At 40.1% G+C, this 23,236-nt stretch overlaps 1 protein-coding gene across 2 annotated transcripts in view; it reads right to left on the bottom strand.

Annotated features, from left to right (window-relative positions):
- Positions 1 to 23,236, bottom strand: part of LOC139478696 (protein patched homolog 1-like) — a 63,206-nt gene that overhangs the window by 30,087 nt on the left and 9,883 nt on the right. For both annotated transcript variants that reach the window (XM_071261275.1, XM_071261276.1), the window contains exons 4-8: positions 9,351 to 9,537; positions 9,027 to 9,096; positions 8,808 to 8,905; positions 2,317 to 2,434; positions 1,791 to 1,883 (exon numbers count right to left, since the gene is read on the bottom strand). In XM_071261275.1, coding sequence (XP_071117376.1) covers positions 1,791 to 1,883; positions 2,317 to 2,434; positions 8,808 to 8,905; positions 9,027 to 9,096; positions 9,351 to 9,537 — 566 coding nt within the window. The remainder of the gene's footprint in view (positions 1 to 1,790; positions 1,884 to 2,316; positions 2,435 to 8,807; positions 8,906 to 9,026; positions 9,097 to 9,350; positions 9,538 to 23,236) is intronic.

The raw sequence follows: 23,236 nt of genomic DNA, 5'->3' as shown, positions 1-23,236 counted from the left end.
CAATGTTCAGGTTTTTTTGGGAAGAAGATAAGAGTAATGTGCATTTCACTACCAGCACTTAACAAAATATCGTAAAATCTCCATATTTCCATCTTCAAATAGAACCTCGCAGGTGCAGTCCTCAATAATCATTTAGGGGCGGTCGAGTAATAGAACAATAAACACAGATATTGTGCAAGATACATCAGTTAATCAGCCACAAAGCTTTCATCTCAAAAGCTGTGGAGTCATGAGGACAGTGTATATAGATGAGGGATTCTAAGGGAACTTCAACAGCAGAGGTATGCTGCCGTATGAATGCTAGAAGTATCAGATTTAGCAACATGCTTATGAGACTTGGGTCACCGGAGTTTATTTCAATAAAGCAATTTTTTCCAACGTGGATTGGTGTGTGGCTGCCTCTTTATACTGTGTTCATTATGAAATAGGCATCCTTGATAGCTCTTGGCATCATTATAAACATTGGGGCTTCAGTCATGTCCCAAATATTTATACTTCTTTATGACTTCAGATTTTTATGATCCAAACATCTTCACTGACTGAAAAGCTTTATTACACCTCTTGAAAAAGGTGAAGTAAAAGAGGTTAGAATTTTGTTTGACCAAAATACTTGAACCAGAAAAGATATATTAGTTTGATATTTTTTCTTCGCATTAAAAACCATTTAATGATTGTGCTGAGTCAATTTCAAATTCCAAAACATGTTACACTAAGATGCCATGTGATCAAGGCCATGTGATCAAGGCAGAGGCCATTTTATCAGACATGAGAGGCCATATTAACCAGGTATCAGAGGTCATGTGATCACATATCTGAGGCCATATGATCTAGATATCAGAGGCCATATGATCTAGATATCAGAGGCCATATGATCCAGACAGAGGCCATTTTATCAGACATGAGAGGCCATATGATCCAGACAGGGCCAAGTGATCCAGGAATAAGAGGCCATATGATCCAGGAATCAGAAACCCATGTCACAAGCATTCTCTAGTACTTTTATCAGTTGTTTCTTTTGTCAAAATATAGCTAAATATATGCACTGACAGTGGACTGAGTGACTCAGAATCAGCTGTAAGTACAAATGTCATCACAGCCGAAGCCACTAACAGGCAGATGCTACTGACGCTACCAGTCACTGCTGGTAAAGGAAACGGGCAAAACTCTTGCCAGGTGATGCTAAAGTGACATCACAGTCAAATATGAAAACGCCATCTAGCCAAATATCCACATTGAGAATAAAAGAGGGAATTGAGCAAAAAGAATTCAAGCACTTACATAAAGGGAGTCGCAAAATTTATTTAAGTGGTAACACCAACATGTGACCCTAGTGGCAGAAATAGACGTGCAATAGACGTCCACTGGTCAGGTGTGTGGCGGCAATGGGCGAGGCATGTGTCCTCCCATGCCTATTCTTACCCTTACAATTAACACTGTTTACATCTGTTTACAGCCAGGAAGGTACAACTTGCGTGAACACTGCAAGCCAGGCCAGGTTCTGATAAAACTGCAGAAATCACACGTATTCCAACACTCTTGGTCTTGCTACTCACGTAAAGAAAACATTCGTTATCACTGCCTCAAAGGTGTGTTTGTTCTCCCATACACTTCTCTCAATGCCACCCTGATGTCTCTCCTTCGGGGTGAATGACCTGACCCCAGGGCCAGGGGGGCAGGGAAGCTACCCTAATAGTGAAACAGTGGCATACAGAGGGGGCATGGGCGCATACAGGCTTGCTTCCTGGCTAGTTCGGTCGGAAATGTGGACTATAGATGAATATTGTGCTTACCTCTTTTGAGTAGAAGTTGGGTGCAGATTCGGGGCATTCTTCATCATGTGGGTTTAGGCAGGGTTTAGTCATGTAGGCATCATATATCCCCGCCTAGAATGAAATTGACAGGATACTGACAAGACATTGACGCAATATTAAAGGTATTTACAAGACATTTCAAAGCTATTGACAACCTATTGACATGCTATTAAAGGCCTTCAGCATGTAGCAATCAGTTCTTCAACACTTCATACACAGGTATGTCATCTGTACAAGAAAATAACAATGGTATTGTGCATGTTAATAATGTGCCAAATCCATGCCTTTAAGCATGCTCAAAGTGCCACATTTTTAACCCAATCAACGGATCAGTGTGTGCTCGATTTTCATTCTCAGCTCCCTGTGGAGTATACAACCCAAGGTACATGTTAACCAAGGTTAACCACTATATTATCATCTGATTCTACCAGTTACCCATTCATTGCTGGGAGAAAAGGCACATTTCAAACAATGTAAGTTAAGGAGAGACCACATGATTGCTTACCCTATCAAAGGTCTCTTCCATCTCCTCAACTGGAAAATAGGATTCGGCAAATTTCAGTTTTTCAATCATCTCCCTTGGGTTTAGGTTCGTCCAACTTAATTTTCCAAAAATACTGTTCCTGAAAGAAAATAAACATGTTAGTTTTTATATTCAAATTTCACTGAATCATTTTTGAATTATAACAGCTGATGCTGCTAGCATGTATTATCTTTATACTAAACATACTCCTGGATAGTGTACTATGGCCCCAAGTTCTGGAATGATGAGAAATGGAACATTCTAATTGAGTGGCGGTTTATTTTTGCAATTGACGAGTTTTATACTGACACTGATGAGGTTGCGGAGGCTGCAGGCCTCCAGCAGCACGAGGGAGGATTTAAAGAGAACCTGTTATATACTTCCCTCAAACTGTGGTCAAATGCTACAGACGTTAATGGCTGTCTGTAAAGAACATGATAGTTTTTTATCTTTTTTATCTGGCTCTAAACTACCATCCAACGTGGTGGCTGCCCTTTCAGGTTCATTACATGTGACTAGTCATGTTCCATACCAATCACTATAAATAGTCTACAACTAACATCATCCACAGTGGGAAGATTGCAGGTGAAAGTCTTCAACAGGCAGTCATAATATGCAGAAAAATACATTCGTGATTTTACCATGACTCAATCTAATTTCAATTTCAATTACAATTTGTACTAAATATGTATTTGTTTTTTAAAAGATTTTTAAAATTCTGAAGAATTACTAATGAAATACAGTTTAGAAGAAATTGACAAATAGATATTTTTTACAAATAATTTTGTGAAGACAAAGTAGGTTTTGTATTTCCTTTCTTTGTGAAACTGAATAGAGATGAGTGAGGGGTTTATTCCTGTTGAGTGATAGATTTCTTTATCTTGCTATCAGGGCTAAGCTCTCCTCCAGTGGCACTGCACCTGCCCCCACGGGGAAATGTGGGGGGTCGGTGCCAGGCGGGGGTGGCTCTTGCTCTTTTCCTGGGGATTAGTTTGGTTTGTACCAAGGGATAGGGGGGTCACTGGGAGTTTCAGGGGAGGGGTGTTAGGGTGTTGGGATATGTGCCATGGAAACACTCAGGGTCACATTTACTGCTGGGGTAGTTCTCTAGTTTGCTATTTTTTTTTGGGGGGGGGGGCAGGGGGGAAGGAGGTAATGGAGCTTGCTTGTCTTACGGAATCATATAGGATTATCCCCCCACTAGTGGGGTGGCTCTCTCATCTCTGAGGGTGCGGACCTGGGGCTAGTTCTAGTAGCAACATTTCTGGGAAGACTCTCAATGTTTGATGAGGGGTATAGGCCTATACGAGAGACCTACAACATTGTATCCATTCAAAAACATGTAATATACAGGTTGCATAACTTGAACCATATCACATTTACCTCTTCATGTGATAAGCCATGCTAGCAGACATGATACCTAAGCAATTATCTTGTAAGCTCAACGTATCATACAATAATAATCCTATTTCCCTATCTACCATCGTCATGAAAGACAGTAATCAACATGTTATTGTCAATTTCAGTCCACGTAAATTACTCCTTTTATCACTGTATCAACATCTATCAAAGACGTGGATTTATTTCATGTCCATATCACATCAATGACATGTCAATAGAATAATGTCTACTTCCCATCTGTCACCCACAACGACTCCTGATGATAAGCGCACACTTATCTATAGAGACTGAAACACAGTAAGGACATGTAAGATCTGAGTGTCTTTGCAGGCCACCCAAGTTGATATCAGCGCCCCCCTAAGATACGGACTACTGACAACCCTTATCATTAATGCCAGCCAGGTAAAGAATTTCATGGGTGAAGTTTCCTGGCCTCTGGTTATAAAAAAGATAGATAAGATGAAAAATGTATTTCAAAACATTACGATTTTTATTTTGCATTGCGAGAGTTTCCTCTCTGCTTGAATACATCACGCTGCACTATTTTGCCTCCCTTTCTTATGTTAAGGGTGTCTATTTCACTTATGAATTGAGGTCTTTCATTGAGAAGGTGAAATCACGTAGCAATTTACATGACAAAAGGTTTAATCTGGTGTAGGAATTCATGTTTTTCTTTGATTTTCCGCTTCTTAATTTAACACGTGTAATATAACGGCAACAACTGGCTGATCTGAGCCATAGAAAACATTTTATGAGTTGCCCTCGTCTTTTTACGTGCTTCGTATCTGAGGATGTTGTCACTTTGTATTTATATTTAATGTGAAATCCAAATCATGGAGAGAAAAAGGAGCATGTATGTCCATACGCTCTTTAATTTCCTAAGTCATGATTGAACATGAAAATTTCTTTAACCTGTCAACTCCGTTTTGAAAGAAATAATAAAATATTAAAATTTCTGATAAACATAAATCATCTACTGATCTACTGGATAGTTGCAGACAAAAAAAATCAATTTTTCCGAATAAGACAGTGCTGTGATTCCCAGATTACTTTGTGATCTACCAGCATTCAACACTTCTCAAGCCACAAGGTGTGATCTACAAGGGGTGATGAACGCTGGCTTGTTTAGGCCAGTGTTCATCCTGACCTCCACAGTGCTGGCCGGCCCTATCAATCAGCAGCAATGACCTCTGGTCATCAGGGGGGCACAGCCAACCTCCAGGGTGGTCTGACCAGCCAGTGTCCACTCACTGGTCAGTGCAGACAAGGCTCTGAATGACCTGGACACATCCATTGTATGCCCCACAATGTCCTGACAAGCTTCAGGCTGATCTGTGACAATATTTGGACACTGGAATTCATACAAGCACCACCCATGACAGAAAAGGCTTCCATTTTTCACATAAACTTGAGATGACTTCAAAAGTTTACATCTATCCATCAAATTATCACTACAACTTCCTAGTGAGAGGTTTATCCAAGTCATTTAATTTTATATCCATTTTGGAAACTTCTCAAGACCTCTGAAAAAAAGTGTTTTCAAATTTTGTTCAGCTGTTTCAAAATTATGAAACACAAGGACAATAATATTGTAGAATAATGAAAATATGCGACAAGTACCTCATCAACCAAGTACTAATGTTGAGCAAATTATTCAAATACTTTATCAGCTTCTCCATACTAAAATTTAAACCATGCTGAAGTTATTCCTACCCAAACGTAGTAAATTAGGAAACAGATTCAGATTAAGTTTATTCAGAATTTCAGGCCATCAACCCATTGTACATGACATATATCTAACATTTACAGGTGCATCTTAATATCTTGTTTGATACAAAGAGCTTTTTACAAAATGTTTGACAACTTAAGAAATGTTTGTGAATATAAAGATGTACATAAGTTTGCTGCAGCCAATATAAAGTTAGAATTATCTGTATATTCTTGCAAGTACAAATTACGTTCTACTGCAAAACATAATACATGACTTTCATCTTCAATTACAAAACAGGTTTTCCACAAGACAAATTATGAAACAAGAATACTACAAAGTGTGTTACACATGTATCGTGTTCCTATATTGATGTGCAGTTGAGTTCAGCCCTGTGGATGTGCTTTGTGCAGTAAACTCTAGCATATAATGAGTATAAGTAATTCTACCTATAAACAAGACATCAGATAGGCTGATACTCCATCAGTGATAGCTGAGACTCACCAGCTAGTCTACAGCAGGGCCATTTGGTCAAGACCACCCAAGTTGAACATGTCCGTACACTTAGCATCCCCCATCTATAGCAATCTCATTAACCCATGCGCAGGATTTACCCCCAATCTTGTAAGAACATGATAGCGATTCATGATATATACAACAATCATTATCCATTTGTCTCAAAACCATTATTTCATTCATTTTTTCCCATGGCGCCATATTTCCATTTTTTACAAATCCTTCATTGACAGAAATTATCCTCACTTTACAGCTGTCATTCAATTAGTTTGCAACCTAACAGTTTCATTGATTGAACAAAATGACACTCAGACAAAAATTTGAAATATATTTAGCATACAGAGGTTCCCCATTTCGGTTTATGTTGCAGCCACATGTGAGAAATTAAGTCGCCATTTGCCATGGGTGCTGCACTGAATGAAACCCAGAGAAAACAGTAGCTATGGAACACATGGAACTCGTTACATAATTTGTATTGCATTTTTTTAAAACGCATCGAGTGGGTTGTATGGGCTGCCTGGGAAATTTGTACAAAAACTGTCTACAAATGGATTATTCCACTTTATACAAATGTGGAGTCATAACTTCACTACAATTCCTCGATGAACACAGCCATGGTAGAAAAGGTCGACAAGTATTCCTCGATATATGTCTATGTAAGAAATTAATCCGGGGCCATAGCTGGCCTTAACATTTTCACGTATTTTCATTTGACCTGCAAATGGAAAACAGACGAAAAACATTTTCTCCGATTCACAAACGAAAACCCCTAGCTCTCAAAAGGCAAGGCTGTTGCTATTTTCATCTGCAAAAATATTTCAGTGCCAAAATCCCCAGATTAAAATCACCTGTTTCTAAGTTGTCCGGAGGCTTACATTTGCTGCGGGATTGAGAAGAGAGAAAGGGAGAGAAACACGACACAGTTTTCCTCTTCAAATACACAAAACCATCTCGGAAACTGCAGTGTTTATGAGGCAAGTAAACTATGACAACAAACTCTCCTCCTGCCTGACAGTTCAATTCCGCTATCTGGTCCCGATTCCACTTTTGGTGCCAACCCACAATACCTTCGCCATTGGGAAGGTCAGTACCAAAACTACGACCACCCACTAATGTGGAATACAGAAGGTGCTATGCTTTGCCAAGACAAAAGGTTTGGGTTTAGCGTTTCTTTGATCGTGTAGCTTGATTTTATGCCAAGCAAAAACAGACCATTTAACCTTTCAAGGGGCTTTGTACTAAAAATTAAATGTCTCGAAAAACATTTTCCAACATATTTTAAGCCCCGACAAAAAATGAAAAATTTATTAGAAACAAAAATTAGGATTTTTTTTACATCTAGAAAAAGATTAAAATGTGAACCCTTAAAAAAATAACTTGTAGGTTAAAATTTAAATTAAATATGGTGCAGGCCTAAATTTACATAATGGATTATTTTTATTATCTTTTGAGAGCTGTACTTTATATTCTCATAACTACCCCTACACTTTTCCTCACTCCCTTCAACTTTCCAACAGGTGACAGACCTATGAAACTGAGACTAATGTATTCTCAATCTGCCTTGACCACATTCACACACCATCCTTTAGTCAATGGAAACTTAACACTTTGCCCTCTCCATTCAACCCAACCAATCAACACCCCTGACAGAAATGCCCATTGTGCCTCCGCCAATAGGATAGTAGAAGAGGTATAATCAAAGTCTAGATCTCTTTTTATTGAGTTGATAATACAAAGGGCAGGGTTGGTATCTGCGGCGTTAGACCACCCACACTGATGATTGCCTTAGAGGTATGAGGTTTCACCTTGAACAGCAAGAGGTAGTCCAAATATCCTGGCTCAAGACCAATCTCCTACTTTCATAACAATACAGATTCGTCAGAATTATTATTTGGTCACTAATACTTAGCAGCGGTGACATAGAAAAAATACTTTCCAACAAATTATAACACCCATATTTTTTAAAGGTTCGGACACGTTGGACCTAATTTATTGTCTTTCTTTGTGTTTTCACTACTTCTGATCAATAGGTTCTAACATGGACGACAATGTGGTCCAGTTGTCTAAAACGTTGCTGTTTGCCTGCCACAGTTGCATCCCTTGGACGTACAAGGATGCTAAGACCAATGTTAATGATGAGGGTTTTTTAACATCAGTAATTTGAATCCTAAAACTGGCAAGCTTTGTAAAGAATAGCTACACCGAAACATCATTTAAGAAACTTTTAATTTACAGGGTTAAAAATACATCTTCACATTTCAGAGAAGGTAATCAGACAGTGTTAATGTCCTGAACTGTTTATAAACATCCAGTTTATTATGGTGCCCCAAGTTGGGATGCAATCAAATCATATCTCCTGGTAACATTAAAGTGGGTAATGCTACAGATTCCATTTTCTTTACCAAGCATCCTGCAAAATCATCAAAGCCCAAAAAACAAACCACAATCCATTAATTACGTCGAAATGACCTTCCTCGTATACAGGAGTAAACTATCAGAGTTGGAGAGCAATTATGCCTTCACTCAAGTTCCCTTGACCTTCTGGGTATAGCTTTTTCCAGATTTTCTAGAGACATATATCTGCGATTTTTAGAATCTGCTTGTTTTTTAACATTGTTTTAATGGATGAACCTCAGCTTGAGAGAGTGGTGGTTTCAGATTATTCAAGTCATCAAAGCCAATCTGATGCCTCGTAGACACTTTGAAAATATTATATGATCCGTGGCATTGAACCATCATGAGGAGAAAAGTAGCATAGAGGTTATGTTGACAGTTGTTATGAACACTGAATGAATGTTCTAAGTAGCATTGCTGTTATGAACATTGTATCAATCTCTTCAACACTTACCCTGTGTTGTAGGACGGATTCGGTCCTAAAATCTTTGCACCTTCCCAAAAACAGTCTAAAGGCGTTATCACCACACAGGGTAAAAGATCTTCTAAAATCTGAAGAGAAGAATGGTCTTGATGAAATATTTCAGTTAATAAGTATTTTTTTAATAACACCACTGGGTGAAAGAGTGTGTAAATCTAAAGAGTAATAAAATATGTTTTAAAAAATACTTACAAGATCGATAAATGCATTTTCGGTTCTTGGAAAGTCTGCAGCAAAACATAGATCTGAAAATTTCCATGTTCTGAAAAAAACAATGTTTGAAAGATTTGAAATACATGATCGACAGAGTCAGGAATCTCCAAAACAACATAAACCACTAGATGACTAACATTGCACTTACATTACTGTAGTAACCATGACAACAGAAACTGTACTGATATAACTGATGACTACCATAAAATGCTCGATCAAATTATCAGAATAAATCAGAGGCTTGTCATCAGAACTTTGATTTTAAGAAATCTAGAGAAAATAGAGAAATGTAACACTACTTACAAGCCATCGACTTCAATCTCTATCTTCGTAGCTTCTAACAAGGCGTTTAAATGTAATAATAAAGATTCCACATTCAACAGATTCGTTGCTTTCTTCGGTGTCTGTATAACTATTTCACTTGTTGTCCCAGATCCAGCCCCCTTTATGTTCCGAGTGTATTCTAGTTCTTTCCCTAACCTTCCATCCACTGAAAACAAGAAAATTGACATTGATATTGACATTGATATTTATATAAGTATTGACATCGCTATTGATATAAGTATTGAAATTGATATTGATATAAGTATTGACATCGATATTGACATCAGTATTGACATAGATATTGACATAAGTATATACATTGATATTGACATCAGTATATACATTGATATTGACATCAGTATTGATATTGACACAGTAATGATATTGACATCGATACTGACATGAGTATTGACATTGATATTGACACAGTAATGATATTGACATCGATACTGACATGAGTATTGACACTGATATTGACACAGTAATGATATTGACATCAGTATTGACACGGATATCAACAGTCAGTGATACATGAAAAAAACAACCTCATAGGAGAGTTTATCCAAAGCAGTCTAGCATAATATGATAGTTGCCATGGCAACCAGTTTGATGACTCTCCTCAGGGAGTAGATATGAAGATTGGTGTGATATGAGGTGTTTAGGGTTTTGTTTTTCTGTAGGAATATTTCTGTCAATCTGGAAGTCTGTGTAGTACTGCTCCATGTACTGTACTTCACAGTCTGGTCTTGGAATGAACATTTTAATATCAATCTGTGCATATTTCAATATGTGCAGGTGATTCAGAAATTATACCTCAAGTCAATTACTATTACTATTTGCTGTAATAAGCAGCTCATGGCTTAGACAATTGATATAGGGGGCGTTTATTAAAAACATAAACAAGGAGTTGAACATATTTTCAGAGATCGAGTGGAGAAAAATTATTTTGATAAGAGTTACCAAGCAATTATATACATATATCCATTTTACGCTTCCGTTCTCTTTTAAAGAAATCTGTAACATAGGCAAGGTATTGAGAATCACGTAAATATTCTGGTCTAAGTAGGGGTGTGCTCATAAAGATTAATTACAGATACAGCAGGGGACTTCATATGTCAAATACACTGTCATATACTATAACATTGGACAGACATTTGAGATGACCTTAAATTTAATTGAAACATTTATCATAGAATGAATTCCCTGGAAAAAAAATCTTTTTATTCCTATGAAACTGATGGTTATTGATTCCTAGGTAACCGACACTTATTACTTCCTGTGAAACTGCCAGTTATTTTCTCCTGTTCCTGTGAAACTGCCAGTTATAATCATTCCTTTGAAACTGAGGATTAATTATTCCTGTGAAACTGCCAGTTATCTATTCCGGTGAAACCGAAGTAATTTATTCCTGGGAAACTGACAGTTATTTACTTCTGTGAAACTGACAGTTATTTATTCCTGTGAAACCGACAGTTATTTATTCCTGGAAAACCGACAGTTATTTATTCCTGTGAAACTGACAGTTATTAATTCCTCTTCCTGTGAAACCGAAGTTATTTATTCCTGTGAAACTGACAGTTGTTTATTCCTGTGTAACTGACAGTTATTCATTCCTGTGAAACCAAGTTATTTATTCCTGTGAAACTGACCGTTATTTATTCCTGTGAAACTGACAGATATTTATTCCTGTGAAACTGACAGTAATTTATTCTTGTGAAACCAAAGTTATTTATTCCTGTGAAACCAATAGTTATTTATTCCAAAAACTGACGGTTATTTATTCCTGAAACTGAGAGCTATATATTCCTGCCGGACTGAGTTATTTATTCCTGTGAAACCAACAGTTATTTATTCCTGTGAAACTGACAGATTTATTCCTGTGAAACCAAGTTATTTATTCCTGTGAAACTAACAGTTATTAATTCCTCTTCCTGTGAAACCAAGTTATCTATTCCTGTGAAACTGACAGTTATTAATTCCTCATCTTGTGAAACTGACAGTTATTTATTCCTGTGAAACTGACAGTATTGTTTCTCTGCAAGAATGTGTGTCTCTCACTTTCTATCATGTCAAACATTGATTGAATGTAAAAATAATTACACCACCTAAACAATAATACTGGAAACGGTTCACAAACAAACAGGACGTTAATGAACGCATCACTTTCCACCCAAAGCCATGACATGGAAAGGTAAGACGAATATTTTGCCGCTAATCATCACAGGTGTGTGGGTAGTTAAACTTGATAAAGTGGAGTATTTCTACAGGTGGGCTAGCCATGCGCAGCGTGATCCCTCTCCATCTCTGGGGCCCTGTGAGAGAGCGGAGTTGCGGCCACATTTCTCCTCTCACAATATCCCAGACTCAAACATAACTCCCCAAGACTGTCAGTTTCTTCAGAATGTTTCCTCTGCAACACTCTGCCACATCATTATGCAATAAATTTCATTCTTTCTCTCTCTTCACACACAGATTTCGCCTTCAAAGTCACACTTTTTTCAGCCTCTACGTATCATCATTAAGCGTGAAGGGGAATAATTCAAGTCGGAATGGTTGAGGATCGTTTTCCACCTCCGCCTCCCCCTCCCCTCAGACAAGATACGATGCCATGTCTTCTGGGTGGTCTCCCTTGTCATAACTCGACCCATCTAGCAGATCTATCCCGGAGTTGTAAGGAGAGTTCCACATGGTTAATTCCTTTCCTTGTTGGCCTATCCGAGACATCTTAGACATGTGCACGGTTTTAGACCTCTTCTCAAAATAAGTTGTGTTGTCTTACTGTCTTCGTGAAAGTTCTGTCATGCACAAACAGAATTGTGTGAATAGTTTTACCAGATCTTGCTAAAGCCTAAATATTATGGAATTAATCAAATTGTACAGTTTCCTTGTCGTATGCTGTAGGTTGTACTGATTTTATCAATGGCTGTCTATCTATGCAGATGTTAAATGGAACTTTAAATCAAACAATGAAAACGACTGACCTCTACATTGCATTCACTCTGTAATTTTTTTCTAAAAAAAAATATTTTTGAAATTACAAATTGTACGTCAAGATTTGAACCTAAGGAGTGTACCCTCAGTGTAAAGAAATAATACATGGCAGCATGGATTTGTTTGGGGCCTACATATTGAATCAAAGTACACAACATCATGTATTGTTATAAAGGTGAGGTGAGGTAAAATGGGGTTTAACGTCGCATCCAAGCTTATTGCACTTATATAGCGACGTGCATGTACGTGTGTGTGTTTGTGTGGCTGCTTGTACTAGTCCGGACTGATGCCGATTTATAGTGCTAGCTCACCGAGATACCATTTCGCAGTTCAACTCGAACACAGTATACTGACTCCGAGCCGACCAGTCCTTGTTTTAGACCTTAATGCTGAGCGCCAGACAGGGTAACAACAAGTACCATCTTTTAACGTCTTTTGGTATGACGCGGCCGGGGATCAAACCCCGGACCTTCCGCTCTCCGGGCGGATATCCTACCACTAGACCACGGAGGCTGTCTATTGTTATAAAGAAAGAGGGGAGGTGAAATGGGGTTTAATGTTGCATGTGTGTGTGTGGCTGCTTGTACTAGTCTGGACTAATGCCGATTTTATAGTGCTAGCCCACTTAGAAACCATGCAGCAGTTTAACATGAATACCCCAATCAGACAGCATACTGACTCCAAGCCAACCAGTCTTTGTTTAAGCCTCTACATTCCAAGCGCCAGGCAGGGAAACAAGAAGCACCATCTTTTAACGTCTTTTGGTATGACACAGGGGATTGAACCCGGCACCCTCTGCTCTACCACTAGACCCAGGAGACAGTCAATAAACAAGGAAATATCCAGAAACTGCTCAGTATAGAAACTCTTGTCCACTACCTTCAAGGTTTAATCAATAATATTCTGTATTCTTCCTTTCCCCAAACAATTACTAGTGACAGAAAATTTGTGTGTGGTGTCTGTGCCCCAATAATCACACATTTTGTGCTGCATGAACATCTGTTGCAGATATATATACGTAAACAAAAAGTCATCAGGCAAAGATTAATGTTTCTGTGTTGCTTAACATGACGATCATTCACATATCCATAAACAAATCAACTAAGAACTACGTTGTATTTACACGACTACCATTTTACAATCAAATAAGATGGTTCTTAAAAAAAATATTATTATTGTCAAACAAAGGATACATGATTTCCTTTTGGAAACATTGTTTAATCCATTATTTACACTGGTCAAGTTGAGGTCATGTTGTTGGGGGGTGGTCATGTAAGTTGGGGGTGGTCATGTTGTGGAAGTGGTCATGTTGTAGGGTGGTGATGTCATGGGGGATTGTCATATTGTGGGTGGCAGTGATGTTGTTTGGGGATTGTCATGTTTAGGGGAGGCGGTGATGCTGTGGGGTGGTGGTCATGTGGGGCGGTGATGTTGTGGGGTGCGGTGATGATGTAGGGGGATTGTCATGTTCAAGGGTGGGGGCGGTTATGTTGTGGGGTGGTGGTCATATGGGGGCAGTGATGTTGTGTGTGATGGGGGTCATGTTGTGGAGGAGGGGGGGGGGGGGTGGTCATGTTGTGGGGTGGTGGTCATTGGGGGCAGAGATGTTGTGTGTATGTGGGGGGGTGTGATGTTTTGGAGGGGGGTGGTGATGTGTGTGTGTGGGGGGGGGGGGGGGGGGGGGTCATGTTGTGGAGATATGGGCTGTCACATGGTGGGGGTGAGGAGCACTTTGTTGAGTTAAGGGTTGTCATTTGGTGGGGATGAGAGTGGTCCCATTGTGGGAGTCTGGTCACTATTACAGAGAACCGCCTCCAGTCACCATGCAGCAGCCACCAGTCGCTGACCATAAAGAATCCCATTAGGAAGTATGAGGCGAGACCAGGACCCACCACGAGCAGCTAGTAGCTTTGTACCCAGTCAACTTGACTCATTATGTGGAGGAATGCTGCAAGCTTCACCCCCTCCAACACACTAAAGAACATCATCCAGCGAGGTGGGGAGGGCACCCCTCGCTCTCCCCCAGAACTACTGCACATTCATGCCACACAAAACACACAGCGCCCTGGTTTAGCCATTAGAGCTCCAAACATTTCTCAAAGCTTGGCCAACTTTTCCTCACGACTTGAGTATTGGTCCATTGATCTACTCCAGCCCAGGCGGTGGGATGGGAGAAGATCTTCCCTGGCAAATTTGGGTGTTCTTTTATAAAGCACATGTTGTGTTTTTATGCCTTCTCGGTTCATCTTGCATATTGGGAATGTGTGGAATACGAGGTGGCTGTTCCCACAGTTAGATGGCTGCCGTGTGAGGGGAGGAGGAGCTGGAGCGGAGGCTGGCAGAGTAAACAGGGCCTCTGTTTGAATGATATAACGAAGGGGGCCAGCACAGACATTGCATTCCTTACACTTGTAATTTGAGCTGGACTACCAGGCAGGGTTTGATAGAGGCCTGATTCAACAGTCTTCAGTGTACCTGTCAAGGGGAGAGGGTTAAGATCTGGGGGGTCCATGGGGTAGGGTTGGTGTGGACCTGTCAGGGGAAGGGGGTTAAGGTTTGGTGGTCCAGGGGTGGGGCTGGGATGGACCTGTCAGGGGAAGGGGGTTAAGGTCTGGTGGTCCAAGGGTGGGGTGGGGGTGGGGGGACCTGTCAGGGGAGGGGGTTAAGATATGGGGGGGTCCATGGGGTGGGGCTGGGATGGACCTGTCAGGAAAGGGGGTTAAGGTCTGTTGGTCCTGGGGTGGGGTGGGGGTGAGGGTGAGGGTGGAACTGTCAAGGGAGGGGGTTACGGTCTGGGTGGTCCAGGGGTGGGGCTGGGATGGACCTGTCAGGAAAGGGGGTTACAGATTTTGGGAGTCCAGGGGTGGGGTGGTGGTGGAGCTGTCAGGGGAGGGGCTTAAGGTCGTGTTGTCCTGGGGTGGAGAAGTGGGTGGGGGTGGACCTATCATCATGGCATCTTCTGGTGTTGTATTGGGCAGCTGGGATAATAAGATCTCACACAGATTAGAACTGGGTGTTCCGGAAGTTTTGATTGTTGACAAAAACATCATAAATATCACACACTGAACAACAAACTTTCCAAGACAGTTATTAGCATCCATGTCACTGACACACTTCATCCAAAAGACATTGATCAACAAGACAACACATCATCAGAAGAAGCATCAGCAGCAGCATGATCAACACTACCTCTATAATCCATAGCATCGGCAACTGATAACACCAAGATTCCGGTAGTGTAAATGTCAAGTAAGGTCGTCCCCCATTTCCCCCTGCCCCCAGGGTGTCTGATCAGTGGCCTCTGGGCCGCACCCCCTGACCACCATCGCCACACATGGTCACCTGTGTAGATCAGATGGTACCCACAGTAACTGCTCCCACGGTCATTATGCAAATCCTGCCATTGTCCTCTGGCCCATCACTAATCTGTTACACCAGGCAATGACAGCGAAATGAACAATGCAATGTACACAACCACCAGCTATTGACACATCAAGCTCCCTAATGTCCGTTACGTTATCACTGTCTTCATCACTGCTCTACTTCTTAACATGCTAGAATGTTCAACTTGCCCTACATTTCCTGAATGCCTGAAGAAATTTAAATTTAATTGGATAATGAAACCAATGAATCGAACAAATGGCAGTTTCGAACAAACTGCTCCTTACATCCAAATTCAGATCAAACAGTCAATGCTCAAGTACTGTGGTAGAAAAAAAGACCAAAAAGCTACGCCAATACAATAATCTGAAAATCAAACCCTTCCAGGGCCTCACCTCCCAAGCGTTCAAAACCTGTGGCTACCACATGAGCACCTTCTGTGAAGTGGGCTAGGGGGGGTTCCAACCAACGAGGCCCCGTAAAGGTCAGCCACAGTCTGCCAGTACTTAGCATCAGCAAGGAAAATTCCTCAACTGCTTAGTTCTTTTAATATACTTTCAGTGGAACTGCCAGTCTAGCTGAATGAAATTCAAATCCCATGGGTGTCAAAAAGCAGTATTTTCCAGAAAGAAATATGCTCAATTACCGCAAAAGAGCAAGTGTGCTTTAACTGATATTGAGTAGTGTACATTACTGACAATTTGGCACCAGGTGACAGTTCACGCACCTGTACATGCGCGCAGGAAATCTCCTTGCAATTGACAGGTGTCATAGTATTCAAGCTACTTCTCCTGTTGCTCAAATTCTATCAAATACTGCAAAAAATATGCAATCTACAACTGACATTTACTGAATTAAATATTTACTCAGCCATCTGTGTAGAGCCGATCATTGTTCCCCCATTCAAGGACACAGAATGCAAATTTGTAGGTTTTTATTGCCCTGCCCGAGGTGATGATTGTGACAAAACTGAATAAAACGCTGACTTTGTGTCTCTCACTGCGGGATTTCGACTGAGCTGAGATCAATGATACTGCAGGAGATGTCAACATTCAGACCTCGGTGGAGACCCTTGGTCCTGGACAAACAAAAGCTTGTCAGTTACATTTCAAATCCTGCAATTAACACAAATGGTGCTGTCATCGCCAGTGTGGGAGATCCAGCAGACCAACAGTTCCAGGTGCTCTGTGGTTAAGGGGACAGTGTCTTACACACTATTGCTGGGTTGCTCCAAAATGTCAGTAAATTGCAGGCAAACCTTCTCACCCCAATGTCTCCTACTTCCAAACATGAGGCAGGATAGCATGCTTTTCCATGTCAAGAACAGTTAAGGTTTGAAATAAAAATTCAGTTTACAAATATGCTTCGATATTTCATATGTATGCTTTAAGAGTGAGTGAGTGAGTGAGTTGGGTTTAACACTCCTTTAACATTATTCCAGTTATATCACGGCATGTCAGCTTAATGTGGGAAGAAAGCCCAAATTGATGGAGGTATCAGATGTACGGGCAAGGTGCTGACAAACCTAATCGGGGTGCACTGGGAACTCAAACCCAAGATCGTGTGTGTGTGTGTGTGTGTGTGTGTGCGTGCGTGCGTGCGTGCGTCAAAATAACTGCAATCAGCACAAACAAAGAGCACTTCCTTTGAAGCTGTCATCAGACTCATATTTCAATCATATAAGAATTACTTCCATTGACTTCTGATAGACACATTAACCTCCATCTGTAGAAGATTTCAATCCTGCAGTAACTGATAGACACATTCACCTCAGCCTGTAGTTTATGTAGCATGAAAACACAGAGAGTGTTAAAACACACACTATTTCAGCATTATTGATATAAGTGCCATTAGAGTTTGTTTTATAATGCTCTTTGCTGATGCGAATGTAACAATAGGAAACAAAACTCCCTTGGAATAATAAAGTTCTATCTTATCTGAGCAATTCATCTTATATATTATGTCTGTTACACCAAGAATGGGCTACACACACCGTGCCCATAACAGGATTAGAACTGGGTGTTTGAACAAACACTGCAACCACTGGGCTACAACAAGAATATCTGTTTCTCCAGTGTACCCAACAACCTCCAGAGTAGATTTCTAGACATGGAGTTTCACTGTTGACATCCAGTCACAATGGTACCAGGGAAATTCAAAGACTCTCACACTGAGGTAAGGATTGAACTCAATAAAATTAACTATGCAGAGAAAATATGACAATGGCAGACGAGATTGTGCATGCAAGTGGGTTTGTCGTTCAGTCACCCTGCAATGTCCAAACATTCTCCAGACTGCTAATTCCTTACTGATAGTACAATGCCACACACAAGCCTAGACCACATGCATCACAAGGGAAAGAATATCGGTACTCGACAGTGAGAACTCCGTCAAAAATAACAAAGGCATATTTATGTATGTACACTAATAAATAGCCTCCCATACAGAGGCATTGAGGCAGGGTGACAGCGTACATGGCTATGGAGTATATAGCCAGCCCATTGTGGTATACCTGGCCTGACACCTCATCAATGTCATACACAGGGGATCCGACACTGTCCGTCACCACACATTGACATATATGTGAAACTAACACACTCACCTTAAGAATAGGACAACTTTCAATAAGATAGTGCTCAGTAAGATATTCTGTTTTCACCTAGTCTCTCATTTGCTTTAGATAATATTTTTGACTTTAGAAAGAAGGTATATATGATTTTTCACCCAAAAAGGCCATAAAATATTTTGTTTTCATCCCGACCGTCTCACTACAAAAGACTATGCCTCACATCCTCTTACTGTGGCCAGGAACCTACCTCATAGAAAATTGCTATGTGTATCCCTTTCAATTCTTAATGAAATAAATACACTTAGTTCAAACATTCTGCTTCAGGTTAACAACTTCCATTGACAATTAATGTGTACAAAAGCCTTGACCTGTGTAGATGAATCTGGTTTAAAGAAAAGATAATACAAAAACAATACCTCTCACTTCACATTTTGGATTAAATTTTGAGTCCCAAGTCTTCAAAACTTGAATGGGTCCCCATTAACTCACAACAGTGACCAAATGAGGATTGTGTGGCCAAAATGGCCAATAAGCTGAAGAGCTGGGTGGGGTTGTGTAACATCTGCCTCTGGTCCTCACACACTGAGCAGCATTGAGCTGGCAGACTGGCGACCAAGGTGACACTTATCCCCCATACAGTTCTAGATACAGAGCTGTCACTGACAGTTTCAAACCTGTTTGGCATCAAAGAAAATGAATAATAATGAAACAATTTTTGACAGTTTAATAATGTTTCACACACAAACGAATAACATTTATGTGAATATAATTTAAATTTTAAAAATCAAATCTCCTCTAGAAAAAACTACATGACACTGAGGCATTGTTTACTACCTCTCTTCTGTTGTGACATTCCCGACACGTTCGAAAAACCACACCAATCCCCTTCCATACTGCATACAAAATATGAGTGTAATTCATGTTACAACAATTTCTAAGCAGCGTCTTAAAATATTAAGCTCCACAGCATCACCATACACACAAAATTGGCTAAAAATCTCCAACAATCGCACCCCGTGATGTGCAGTGCTTTACCAGAGTCACGGCTGGCTTGTCTAACACTGGATACTCTAGGGCTCTGGGTCAGGCCCCACCACAAAGCATGTGGGTGGTTTTGGCACTCTGCCATATTATGAAGGTAGGGGGAAATTGTCCCCAAAATCATCCCTGAACAGAGCTGATGAGGTGAAGGTGATGAAAATACTGCTTAAAAATTGCGTTTAAAGTAGGACAGTCAGAAAATGGGTTGTCTGTGCCTGCAGTTTGCATGGTATATTCTTTATCATGAAAAAATATTTTTTAGAAAAGATTTGGTATAGACACTGTTTCTGTTAGAAAAAGCTTTGAAAATGCTTCCATATCAGTCCCACTTGGTATAATTGCTCCTAATCTTAAAACAATCTGATGAAATTCAACAACATAACTCCTATCTTTATGGCGTTCTGGTTCAAATATGAGCTTGACATACATTGAAAATTAGACAAAACTCATGCAAGAAAGAACTATTGTAGCATGAAGTCTCCTTCAAACATTATGATTTGGTGCCAAACTTGCAGATTTGCAGACCACCTCAAAGAAATATTGCTTAACTTTCATCCCTTAAAAATGGGTTTAGCATGGCATGAAGGCCACCGATCAGATAGGCTGCACAATGGCCACAACGAAATAGCGATGTCTTGATTCAGACAAAATCTATTTTTTATCAGATGTGTGCAAAGTATCAAAACACTTTCCTCTCCTGAAAAGAGTAATTCAAACTTTGACATGTGAAGTAGGGGGGCTGGGCCCTGTATTGGGAGGCCTGTTCCACAAAACGATACACCGCTATTCATACTCAGTTCAGAGTGTAATGGCGAAGACCTCTGAATAGAGAAAGTGATAGCGGTGTGGGAGAGAGCCTTGAGCCCAGAGCAAAGGCTATTTTACAATTTCAATGTTCAAAATGACAAATCATTTTTTTTCACTCATGAGTAATAAGGAAGAGCACGTGAACAAGCCCTTCTTAAGCTTCAAAATAATGGGGGCATGCTCAAGTTAAAAACTTGTCGAAGTAGATGTTCATTTTGAAGCCAAAAGAAAATTCATTCATTTGCATGGTGCTCTTAACAAACATTTGTACGTGAAATATGAACTTTACCTAAGCCTTACCACTGAAATGTCATTTGGTCAAAAGTTGTTTAATCGTTACCGTCTATCATACAAACTGACTCGAATAGCTACGCCAAAATTCAGAACTTATAACACATCAATCCGTGTTCCAGTTTACAGTTTTGAATGTCACCACTTCCTGTTGTACCGACAGAATCCAAAGTCAATGGAGGCCAAGGAATAGATCTCAGAACACAGGGCCATCATGGCTGGGCGGGTCTACCACAGGAGACGAAAACAAAAGGTTACCTCTCTACAACATGTTCCAACTTCTTATGAATGCACATCAACACCCAACTTGGATTGGATTTCAAAAACTTCCATGCCCTCTCTGCCAACGCCTCAAAGAAACTGGTTTTCATTGTGTTAAAAAACATGTGAATATTTTGTCTTCGGTACAACTCTAACGTCATCTCAACATGTTTCCAAAAACAGGAACTTAACTTGAAAACATAATATTTGAACTGAAATGTAAACATTGTTCAAGACAGCACAAAATGTCCTAAAAATAAGCGTAAAAAATAAGTTCCCCAAGTCGCAACTTTTCAAAGCTTTAATATAAATTAGAAACAAATAATCTGAAAAATAACTGTCAAGAATAAGCAATGACTATTTGGCTAGCAATTAGTCTGTGCTACTTTTATATCTAAGAATAAACACTGTCTGGAAAAACCATAGATGTTGGAGCAATCCATGGTTCCCCACTGGCCTTGTTCCAGTACCCCGCATCCATCCTGGTGGTCGAACGGGGAGCTTCGCACTGGGCCACCTCATGGTCTCCTACATGAAGACGAGCCAAACTAGAGAAGTATTCCACCAACTCAGTTCATTTTTATCAGAATGTGATGAAGATTGTCTAGCAAGAATGAAAATGTTTCCGTTTAAAACTTGAGATATGTACCTGAAATACTTCCCATAGCGCTAGTTCAACCTGCCAAGGATTGTGTTGGTAATATGTGGCAATTTGGTTAATTTTGTTTTGAAGACAGAGTGCCGATTATAGTTAAGTTAAATGTTAAAGCAGCATATTCATTTGTTGTTTTCAATGTTCTTGTTAACTGTGGCTGGTCATTTAATTGCTATATACATGTTCAAGAAGTTGTTAATTGCAGTAAAATATCTTAATAGCCATAAACAACACACGACTTTCATGTCCACCATTCAACAAATTCAATAAGGAGGCAAATCTCATGGTCACATCCTGTTCAATGTTGGTGATCATGATGTGTTAAACTTGAAACTTGACAAACCTGTGACCATTTGTAATGTTACTATCCCCTGTGAGTATGTGTACAAATTTGAAACTTGACAAACCTGTGGCCATTTGTAATGTTACTATCCCCTGTGAGTATGTGTACAAACTTGAAACTTGACAAACCTGTGGCCATTTGAAATGTTACTATCCCCTGTGAGTATGTGTACAAACTTGAAACTTGACAAACCTGTGGCCATTCGTAATGTTACTATCCCCTGTGAGTATGTGTACTAACTATGATCAAGGAAAATATGTTATTTCGTTAAACCAAAGAGTTCTACACATGGGATGAACATGGGATTTTAACACAGAACCAACCAATCCTCAGCTTAGGAACAAGATTGTAACAGCTCTCCAAACCATGGACACCATACATAAGACAATCACAGATACATACCCATCATCCATACTGCCGCTTCCCCTCCAACCCCGCACTCTCACATTTCCCTCCCCACAACCGCCACCAACAACCCCACTCCCATCCAGACAACCTATGAGATAATCCAAATTTTGAGATAAAGGGATTGATTAGAAAACATTTCAGGTCTGAGATGAGTGGGATCCAACTGCACTCCCATGTGTATCCATCCATCCTTTACCCCAACTCCTCTGACTGCCACCATGTTGCGTGAGACTTGTTCCAACCCTGCCCCAGAAGCAGGAGTGTCCCTGGTGAAGTAATCATGCTAGTTTTTATGCCTGTTTTATGGTACACTAACCCTCTCTGCTCCAGTACCTTGTATTTGGGGTTGGAAGCAAGTGATGACACAAGCTTTGACAAAGGACTTCCCGGGGACCAGGCAGAACTACTGGCTTAATTCTTCCCATGACATTGAGGACACGACTGATCGAGTGAGAGACAAGTGTCTCACTTGTAGCTAGTACTGCAACAGCAAAGATTGTACTTCACGGATTGACCCACATGAGGATTCAAACTCAGGACAGCTGCTTGGCAAACACTTCCACCACTATGGTAGCCACCGATAGGTGAAAACTGTGTATTAGGGACACTTCAAAACATATTCTCGTGCATAATGACTTTTTTCAAAACAGACAGCAAATTTGTAGTTTGTATGTGTACTATCATATCAGGGCTGAGCCAATTTTTAAGGGCGGGCAGGTCAAGAAACCAGAAAAGTATTTTAACAAGCCTTTGCATCTCATAATTGGCATAAAAAATTAACTCTGTAGTAGCATTGTTGGGGTATGAATCTGGTCTAGGTGGCAGTGCGGTAGAACCCTCATTCCCTATACTACTAGTTCACAATTGCAATATTTCAAGTCTTGCAAAATGTTCACACTCCATGTTCTGTCTAACTTTCCCATTTTCTATTATAAATATATGAATTAGGAATACTGAATCAAGACTCACAACATCTTAAAACTTACCAAATTCACTTTCATTCTGAAAGTACAATGTATTTTCATGATAAAACCCATTCCGAATTTTGCAAATGTTGCCATAAAGCTGAAGCATTTTCCTGTTGCCACAGCCACAGACAGACAGACACACACACACAC

This window comes from Haliotis cracherodii, unplaced genomic scaffold (assembly GCF_022045235.1).
Source record: "Haliotis cracherodii isolate W230 unplaced genomic scaffold, xgHalCrac1.p SCAF_4, whole genome shotgun sequence".
Taxonomy (NCBI): domain Eukaryota; kingdom Metazoa; phylum Mollusca; class Gastropoda; order Lepetellida; family Haliotidae; genus Haliotis; species Haliotis cracherodii.
Note: the sequence above shows the minus strand (reverse complement) of the source record. Positions and strands in the feature narration are given on the sequence as shown.